At 38.6% G+C, this 10,568-nt stretch overlaps 1 protein-coding gene across 1 annotated transcript; it reads right to left on the bottom strand.

Annotated features, from left to right (window-relative positions):
* Positions 1-7,650: 7,650 nt before the first annotated feature.
* On the bottom strand, positions 7,651-10,318 carry LOC134797866 (uncharacterized). Its single transcript, XM_063770217.1, has 4 exons — positions 10,131-10,318; positions 9,444-9,618; positions 8,954-9,183; positions 7,651-8,354 (listed from the first exon to the last, which is right to left on the bottom strand). The coding sequence occupies exons 1-4, from the start codon at positions 10,273-10,275 to the stop codon at positions 7,696-7,698; spliced, it is 1,209 nt and encodes a 402-aa protein (XP_063626287.1). The 5' UTR covers positions 10,276-10,318; the 3' UTR covers positions 7,651-7,695.
* Positions 10,319-10,568: the final 250 nt, after the last annotated feature.

A 10,568-nucleotide genomic window follows, 5' to 3' on the forward strand; every position in this document is an offset into this window, starting at 1 on the left:
GACAAATGGGAACACTAATATCGGGTGTATCCCTTTTGTTCCCCGCCGTTCATATTCATTCATATAAAACATTCCCATTTGTCCCAGCTTCATGCATGGCGTAGGTCACGCGAATCGGGAACAAATGGGAAAACATCGGAAAATGATGTATTCCCATTTGTCCCTTCTCATGTATGGCGTAGGACACATGCATAGGGGACAAGTGGGAATACACCAATAATGCACCCATTATAACCAATAATGGGTGTATTCCCATTTGTCCCTGCGGGGAACATGTAGGAAAAGACTGCATATAAATATTTTCCATTTGTCCCCACCTTATTGGTGTGGAGACAAATGGGAACACATCATTTTCCGATGTTTTCCCATTTGTTCCCACCTAGAACAGATGGAATAGACGCTGCATATTAATCCCATTTGTTCCCGTTTACCATTTGTCTCCACACCAATAAGGGGGGGGGGACAAATGGGAACACATAATTTTCTGATGTATGTCCATTTGTTCCCACCTGGAACAGATGGAATAGGCTCTGCATATAAATACCATTTGTCCCCGTTTCCCATTTGTCTCCAACTCACATATGGCAGGGACAAATAGGAATACACCTATAATGAGTGTATAGAAACATGGGAAAAGACGCTGCATAGAAATATTTTCATTTTTCCCCATCTCATTGTAGCGGAGACAAATGGGAACACTAATATCGGGTGTATCCCTTTTGTTTCCCGCCGTTCATATTCATTCGTATAAAACATTCCCATTTGTCCCCACCTTATTGGTGTGGAGACAAATGTGAACACATCATTTTCCCATGTTTTCCCATTTTTTCCCACCTGGAACAGATGGAATAGACGCTGCATATAAATCCCATTTGTCCCCGTTTCCCATTTGTCTCAACACCAATAAGGTGGGAACAAATAGGAACACATCATTTTCTGATGTTTTCCCATTTGTTCCCACCTGGAACAGATGGAATAGGCTCTGCATATAAATCCCATTTGTCCCCGTTTCCCATTTGTCTCCACATCAATAAGGTGGGGACAAATGGGAACACTTCATTTCCGATGTTTTCTCATTTGTTCCCACCTGGAACAGATGGAATAGGCTCTGCATATAAATCCCATTTGTCCCCGTTTCCCATTTGTCTCCAACTCACATATGGCAGGGACAAATAGGAATACACCTATAATGAGTGTGTAGAAACATATGGGAAAAAAAGCTGCACAGAAATATTTCCATTTTTCCCCATCTCATTGGAGCGGAGACAAATGGGAACACTAATATCGGGTGTATCCCTTTTGTTCCCCGCCGTTCATATTCATTCACATAAAACATTCCCATTTGTCCCAGCTTCATGCATGGCGTAGGTCACGCGAATCGGGGACAAATGGGAATACACCAATAAGCACCCATTATTACCAATAATTACCAATAATGGGTGAATTCCCATTTGTCTTCGCGGGGAACATATGGGAAAACCCTGCATAAAAATACAGAGACAAAAATTACGATGTTTATTCTTGTTAATTGTTAATTATCAATCACATTTGTCCCCAAAATGGGAACACTTCATTTTCTGATGTTTTCCCATTTGTTCCCACCTGGAACAGATGGAATAGGTTCTGCATATAAATCCCATTTGTCCCCGTTTCCCATTTGTCTCCAACTCACATATGGCAGCGACAAATAGGAATACACCTATAATGAGTGTATAGAAACATATAGTGTAGAGTCTCATGTTAAAATATGTATCACGATCTGATAATTCCCTGAAGCTTGTATTAATGGTTATTTTTATTTATAATTTTAATAGTTCCAAGCAAAAGTAACATTAATTATTAGTTTATGAAATAAATTATTTTATTCCATTAAACGTTAATGCAGATTGACAATCAATGTAATTAAACGTCTCAAACTTCAATTCTAACTAATTTTAATTATATTGATGCGTAATGCAATTGATTAATTGCGGAATTAATGGTTAATGCAATTGATTAATTGTTAATTAGAATTAACCATTACGGCCAACACTGTTTAGAAGTCAACTAATAAAATGTTCACCAGCTAATCAAAATACATGCGGTGGTAAAAACTTGCTTGTACCTATAAAAAATTAAATGAATATTTTTTTAGTGATGCCAGAATGCCATCGATCTAACCTTTTTCAAACGTTACGCGCGTCGGAGGCCTTGTTCTTTTTAGAAGAAAATAATGTTCCTAAACGTCATGTCATCACGTCATCACTCAGTGACCAAGGTTATGGAGTGTAGAAGTAAAAGGAGAGCTATCTTTATCTTTCAACTGACTGCTGGACACTTTTACAACCGTAGTCCAGCAGTCAGTTGAAATAATAGTTCGAAATCTCTCCGGTGGCGCTAGGTAGGGTAGCACCGGGAACTAAAATTAATTTAGACCTTATTGACTGTGTGAAGTGCGCTGTCAGTTAGGTATTTGAAATTTTATTGAAAAATTTCAGAAATTGATTTATACAATTTTGGATTTCCTTCATTCGCGGGGGTTGAAGTCTTCAGTCAAGGTTGCCCAAGGTGCCCAATGAGTGCCCATCAGTGCCGTGCAAAGAGAATAATAATATATGGTGCTGAGTTGGCGTCCATAGTCCAAATAAATAATTATTTAACTTTGTAAATAAGTGTTATATGATAATCCGGGAGCCGGTGACGTGAGCAGTGGCGTAGCTAGGGGGGGGGGGGGGGGGGCGGCGGGGGCGGCCCGCCCCGGGTGTCACCCATTTGGGGGGTGACACCCGACCGTGAACATCAGTAGTGCCATCTATAAAAATTCGTAAAACTGTGGCAGATTGCACAACCGCCATTAAGGAAATAATATACAACATGCCCACGAGGAACCCGAGAGATTTTGACAGAATATTCCTGATCATATTTAAAGACTAAAATGTCCTATAAACTGTTTTGGAATTCGCCTAGTTTCATAGTCCAGTAGCACCAGCATAGCAATGTACAAATTGCAGAACATTCCCAAAAAGCGGAAACGTTCTCGAGAATGTTCTCAGAACATGGAAATTATTGTTCCGCCATCTTGGATTTTTTCCAAAAAAACTTTTTTTTGACATAGGAATCTAGAGGCCTCTATCTCCCGCCATGCCAAATAAAAAAAAAAGTCGGCCATTTTATTTTTTTTATGCAGTTTGTTTTATCTCGGGGCCCTCTATGACATTTGGTCGAGCACCCCCCACCTATCACGCACCATTTAAAAGTTGCCATACAAAATAAAAGTGGCCAGTTTTCCCGCAATTGTAGCATTTTTCCAAAAAAACAATTTTTGATAGGTATTTAGGGGATCCCGAGATTCCGTGGCCAAAATTTCAGCGCGCTAGTGCAAACTTGAAAAAATTTAAAAAAAAAGTCGGCCATATTGAAACAAAAACATGGCGGCGTCAATATGACATTTGGTCGAGCACCCCCCACCTAGGTCTGACCGTTTGGCCGGGCCGTCATACATTTTTCTGACCGGAAGCGGTAGACCAAAAGTCGGAATTTTCTGGGGGTAAGGATACTACACCTAAACTATCGTGAATATTCATGGTATAGACTACGATAAATAAATAAATTCTCGTTCTCGAGAACATTCTCAGAAGTTACCGAGAAATTCTCATGTGGAAAGTTTCGCAACTTTGGAAAGTTTTTTTTTAATTATGTGATTATTTCTGAAATTGACAAAAAAAAGTTAAAATTATTTTTGGGTGACAGTTTTACAAATTATAGCATTTACATTTTATGTACAAAAAATCGAAAAACGAGAAATTCTCATGTGGAAAGTTTCGCAAATTTGGAAAGTTTTTTTTTAATTGTGATTATTTCTGTAATTGACAAAAAAAAGTAAAAATTATTTTTGGTTGTCAGTTTTACAAATTATAGCATTTACATTTTATGTACAAAAAATCGAAAAACAATTTTATTTTGGCGTAATTGACGTAAACTCTTTTAGTATTTTTTCCTTATTTTGGCCTCAGAAATGCATGGTTAAAATCTCTCGGGGTTCCTGGTATGTAACAATAATATGTTGGTGCCTTGTAGGTTTTTTTATTCAGAAAGTTTTTTTTAATTATGTGATTATTTCTGTAATTGAGAAGCTATGTCACTATTTTTAATTGGGTGACTCTGCACTCTTTGAAATTCATTGTGAAATGGGATTTTACAGAATCTCTTTGAAATCGCGCACTTGGCAAAAAAAGTTTTTAATTTTTTTTTAACGTAAATTATTTGTATATCTTTCACGGGACAATGATGACTCGGACCTTTGGGAGGCGTGCGCGGAGCCCAGGCCAACATGTAGACCCTTATGACACTTATGAAATTTGGGTTACACCGAGCGGATGGTGTCCTTGCCCGTGTCATAGAACGCGCGCAGAGGCAACACCCGCCAGGGTGTGGACTATTGAGAGTTCATGGAATCTAAAATGAAAGCGATGGAGTAAATTGTGAGCTATGGAATATTAAACGTAATTTTATAATTGTAAAATATTAAACATATTTTACAATTTTGATTGAATTTTGGGGTGACACCCACAATTTCCGCCCCGGGTGCCACCCATGCTAGCTACGCCACTGGACGTGAGTGCAAACAAAACATACGTATTTTAAGAGCTTCTTTGACAGCTGTCTCAATCCTATGGACCGAAGATAGACCTACAATATTTTAACTCTATGAGATCGACTAAACCCGTTGAAATATTGACACAAACATTGGTCCTGATGCAATGTTGTTGGAGTGTCAGGGTCGGCAACGCGCATGTAGCACTGGAGTTGCAGGCGTACATAGGCTCCGGAGATTGCTTACCATCAGGCTGGCCGTATGCTTGTTTGTTAGACGTACCTAAGTATTATTCGAAGAGGACGAGGAGTACTGTTGCTGTATGGAATTGATATGCTGTGACTCGGCATTTCAACATACCTATATACCAGTAGAGATGTTCTAGAACTTTGTAAATATTCTACGAGATAGAAGCGAAGTTCCTGTACCTAAGGATGGCAAGGACAAGAAGGGAGGATATTGAGGTAAGCAAATTAGGTTCCTTGTTGCCTTGTATAGGTTGCACCATCGCGCACACTGTTAAACATTAACCTTAATCTTGTACTGATGGACCTTATGTCTTTTTTAATAAGGTCCACCGATGTACAGTTAGGAGTGTTGCTGTTTGTATTTACTCTTATTCTATGCTCGTAACACTACGTCGCAGCCTGTAGCATAGATTTCAATGCTTCGGTTGTGCGATGGGGATATAGTCTGTGTTAAATGTGCGTTTAAAACTTTAAAAAGCGTGGGATAGTGCTATGATTTAGATTTAGATTTATTTATTTCATAATATGAAATTACAATATAAATTTAATTATTTTACACTAATCTATACGAATCTATGTATTCTGTATTTAATTATTCCTGCATATTTAAATACAAAATACATTCTACACTTTAAACACAACACGCTGAATATCAATGCATAGAACTTTTCGTCATTTTAGTGGATGCACATCGTTATTTGCTTTTAGCACACGAGAATGAGACATTTTCAAAACCAAATATTATCTCAATTTACTTAGAAATAACATAAGAGAAACCGTAGTCGAACGAGTTAAAGTACATATTTCAAAATAGACCAACAAAGATACGATGTTGCCGATCCTTGAGACTTTTGAAGCACAAAATGTGATAAGAGACAAGAATTTGCTATTAAAATAGGCTCTTTGTTTGGATCAAGGTGTGTGGACGTCCTCATAATAGCAACTAGGAGTTTTGTTCTACGAGGACGTGTGTTCCTGTATTCGCATACTTAGTTCAAGCGGAGGGAATCCAACCCAGTAGATCCTTGAGGTTTGATTATGAACTCGCGTTCCATAAAGCCGGATTCTTGCACATATACCAACTTACTATGGAGCCGATATCGCGAGTCGGAAATTAAGTCAACCATCTCCTTGCAGGCAGTCATTAGATTAGGTACCTAATACATAGATTAGTCCTGCGGTAAGGCAGCAGAAACGCAAGATCTTAACTCCCTAGAAAGTCTGCCTTCTAGGTTGTTAATGTGCTTAGGGCTTGTGCACAAATCACGCGAGGTTCGATAGGGGGAGGGGGATCACGAAAAAATCACGATAGATCACGTTGGGGGAGCGGGGTATCTGCACTTCAAAATAGCGAGTCTATTTAACGAAAATTGAAAAATAAACAACATTTTCTATATACGACAATACTATTTATCTTAAAATTAGGTCGAATGAAAAAAAAATAAAAAAAAATACACGTGAGGCTGTGTGGGGGAGGGGGGGTAGCCAAAAACCTCACCAAATATCACCAAGGGGGAGGGGGGATCAAAAAGTAGCCAAAACACCTCGCGTGATTTGTGCACAACCCCTTATTTCGCTACACGATTGGGGCAATTTCTTTTCGCGACAACGCTGGGGACATTTAAAGGCAGAGATTCAGTTTAGTGGGACATTCGCTCTCATACTCGACGAAAAAGGTCTATGTACGAGTAAAATTGCAGTCACCTGAATAGATGGCTTAAACACAACCCCCCTTATTCATAAAACTTACGGACCCGATTTAGTTAAATTATGTTATGTCCCTTTCTTACAAATACATAAGTCAAAATGACAGATAAGGACAAACGAATTATTAGCTAATTGAGGTTTGTAGCGCGTTTATGAATAAGGGGGATAAGGTTAGGTAATATGTTTTCGGAGCATTCGATTCGCCTGCTCTCGGTAAGCAATCGGAATCACATGTACATAACTTTTTCCTGCCTCGAGCTCTGCTCTCGAAATACGAGATTGTGCTGTAAATTCTGGTTTTGCTCAAATTGTTTGATATCCACTCACATGATTCATGCAACTGTAGTTGCAAGCTGTCACCCTTATTTTCACATAATAATAGAGGTCACTGAAAAATATCAATCATGTGAGTGGTAAACACGTCTTTTCCCAGAGGATGTCACGATTAGGGTTTTCATTTGCTCCGACCATGTGCATGTTGCAAGTGGAAACCTAAAAGGCCAAGGAAGAAGGAATAATTAGAAAACGAACAATATATAAGTTATTCTATTATGATAATTTGATAATGTTATGTTAGGTAGCGGCCCTTGTCAAAACATAGCTAAGGGTGGTATTCCACCTGGCCAATTTCTGTGTCCAATGCCAGTGCGTCTCACTCTATTTAAAGCAAAATGTGAGACGCAATACACATTGGACAAAGAAATTGGATAGGTGGAATACCACCCTTAAGAGTAACCACTCTTAAGGGTATGATAGGGTAGGGTAGGGTCGGCTACGAGTATGTGGTATGTGCAACCGCACATACCACATACTCGCGAGCGATCGCAAACACTTAAAGAAATGCCAATGGACATGTTACCGTGAGCCTTACACTCTATTTATTATAATAAACTGTGATTTATACTAGTATGACTATATACCTTTATAATTATTAGAGCCAAGCGCTACAAACATCCATTGCCTATATCAACAATAATTTGTTTAAGTAATTTGCCTTTGTTTGCTTTTATTACGAATCTGTTGGCAAGAAAGATTTCTTCGAACAGCGTTGGCTATCAAAACAAGCTTATTTCTAGGAGAAAATTATAAAATATTAATAAGGAAATAACTTTAAACAAGAAGCACTCTCAAAGGAAAATGTGTTTGCTCAACTATCTTTGTTAGTTTTTAATTAAAAACGGCGTAAATCTTGTAAACGGCTTGCACTACGTTTGCAAAGGTGTCTCGATTCATAGTCGTAAACCCGGCTGCAGTAAGGTGCAGGGGTCGTTGAGAGATGCACAGGATTAAGCCTACGGCCCTAGCTTGTCTTGGCTCCATCATTTCCCAGCCACAAGAGTAAATAGCCTCCGACATATTTTCAGCCGCCGAAATCATCAGCTCCCCACCAAAACAGTAAATAGTCAGAGGCATTATACCGGTCCCTCCTGTCAAAATCGTGTTACTGAAATCCCAATAGTACATCGTCTGTAGCGTTGTCACTAATACTATTATCATCATAAGAAATTGAGCTCCGAAAATAGCTTGGTAGAGCTCACTAATTTTCCCGTGATATTTTATAAGGAATTGATGGTGTTTGATGCAGAACGTCAGCATTTCATCTATTTCTTTTCTCGAATCATCGTTTATTTCTCCGTTGACACTTGAAAGTTTGTAGATTTCGTGGAAAATCTCGGCGATGACGTAGAAATGTCCAAGTGCGTGGGCGACCAGTGTAACGAAGAGCACTATGTAGCCAGTCTGGTTGATGGCAGAAAACGCGGTAGCAACAGACGTTATTACGAACGTGGCTTCGTAGTACGGCGTTTCGTATTTAGGAGTGAGGCCTGGGGAATAAAATAGACTTAGGACATTCGTTGACCGATTTCTAATATAGTAAAACAACTTATATTCGGAGAGTTCCGCAGCACTTCCGAACACTGTGTAATTCCGTATGATGATGATTAAAAGGTGTTTTTCGGAAATACGAGTATGTATCCCATATTGATTGGGCGCTACCCGAATACGCCTTATATAACATTTAACAAGAATATCTTTTGGTCTATTATCTATTATACTTAGTTACAGGAATATTTCTCGTAATATCTCAACTATTATCTGAAGTACTTATCAACACAGTTAAATTTTAACTTCTTGTGGAAGAATTCTCGTAATTATCTCCACCAACATGTTATATTTTATGACGTGTGCGTTCATGTGGTTAGACAATCGAGTAATTAGTATGTAGGTATAGAAATTATATCGTGAACGGCTTCTTAAAGAAAACATCAAAGAACAAATTATAAGTTGTGCAGCCCCAAGTGACCCGAAGGGTTTTAAGTATTGTATTTACCTACATCAAGTTCTCCAGGAGGGGTCAGAAAACACTTAGGCTAGGTTAAGTATGCCATTCGATTGTTTATTATTTGTAAGCTTATATATTTACCATAAGATTCCCCAGGAGTCGTTGGCAGATATCTCTCGTTCATGAAGACAGTTAAGAAGACCGGTAGTACCAAGTAAACTATATGGATGATGGCCTGATTGAGTATTACAAGCCAGGAGACGCCTTGTGCTTTGTGAAGAGTCTGCAGCATGCGAGCCCGAGCTGGACTTCCTTCTGGAAGCACTCCGAGACCCTCGTGGCTCATTTCCATTATTGTCCTGAGGCGGTTCCTGGAATCATAAGTCTTTTTAGCATTTTATATACTTACCTCTCGCGTCTAATGATGGTCCCTATGACTGTTAATTTTTACATGGAATACCTATTAGCTGTCAGGTACTCTGTAAAATGATTGTAGACATTTTTTTTTGTTTTAATGCTACACTTTAACTAAATTCTACTATACAAAAAAATATGACTCGCTGTCAGACAAGAAGACGCCAGAACAGCGGAGGCTTTGTAGGAAATATTGTTCTTCATAAATCTGTCTTACCTTGAAGTCCACATAAAAATATACTTGGACAATGGCACGCAGGTCGCGCTGATGCAGTTGATAGCTTTGAAGGAGTCCACCTTGTCCGGGAACACGGACACCAGATACATGGTCTGACTGAACAGACCCGTATACAGAAAAGCCGCAGGGAGTACCAGCATTCCTACCACTGAAAGTGGGGACCATCCTGGAAAATAACCGGGAGCATTAACTAACTAACTGTTTTGGCTCAGCGATCCAAAGAGAATCTTGGCCTCCGAAACGAGAGCGTGCCCCTGTCCCGAGCATTAAAGAACAAAAAAAGAAAGAGTAGAAAAATCCCACGGATCAATATTTTTTTTGGAGACCTGAGAACTGAAGATAGCAAGCTTTAATCTACCTTTTCAATTTGACAAATTATGTACCTAATTGATTATTGGATTATTTGTAGGTGAATGTGTGTTTTACCATTGTCAAACAACGTGTACTTTATGTACTCTTATGAAATAACTGATATATATTCGCTCATCTATTTGTTCCATTTGATAATCACTCGTCTCTCTTTAAAATGAATTAAAATCCGGACCAAATGGACAAAATATAGTTGGCAAGAGTTTGAAATGTTAAAAAGTCATACGGTGGAAAACTACTACTACTACTACTATCTAGCCGACTAGTTAATCCCCATGATCTGCCTGAGTGGGTTATGCTTACTAAGTTCCTTGTTGTCGCCAAAGACATCCCGAATCCCGACAAATTGCTGGACCCCGACGACTATCTTCTTAGCTTCTTCGATAGGATTCTCATTAGGCATAAACAGTTTTGTTTTATATTTTTCTATTAATTTTATCATATTATGGCCCACGTCTAACCTCGTAGTCAAGTCGAATGTTTTATTTTTGAAGCGCTCGTGTGGTGTGTGCAATTATTGTGAAATATTCAATAGATACCTATCCCCTCGATGTTAAATTTAAAACCGGTTGTCGGAGGTTTATTGAGTAGGTATCAATAACCAATAATTCAATAATTACAATAATTACATGAATTTCAAGGCATTTTTTCAAGTAAATAAAAACAGTTCTTTGGAATATTTCTTAGTAATAACATTGGTTCAATTATCAAATCATCAAAGAGGCATATGTTCAA

This window comes from Cydia splendana, chromosome 16 (assembly GCF_910591565.1).
Source record: "Cydia splendana chromosome 16, ilCydSple1.2, whole genome shotgun sequence".
In the NCBI taxonomy this organism is placed as follows: Eukaryota; Metazoa; Arthropoda; class Insecta; order Lepidoptera; family Tortricidae; genus Cydia; species Cydia splendana.

Coding starts and splice junctions, on each gene's coding strand:
- LOC134797866 (XM_063770217.1), bottom strand. CDS start 10,275: ATGATAAAATTAATAGAAAAATATAAAACAAAACTGTTTATGCCTAAT. Junction 9,184..9,443: donor ATTTTTATGTGGACTTCAAG/GTAAGACAGATT, acceptor TTATGATTCCAG/GAACCGCCTCAGGACAATAA. Junction 8,355..8,953: donor GACTCCTGGGGAATCTTATG/GTAAATATATAA, acceptor TTTATTCCCCAG/GCCTCACTCCTAAATACGAA.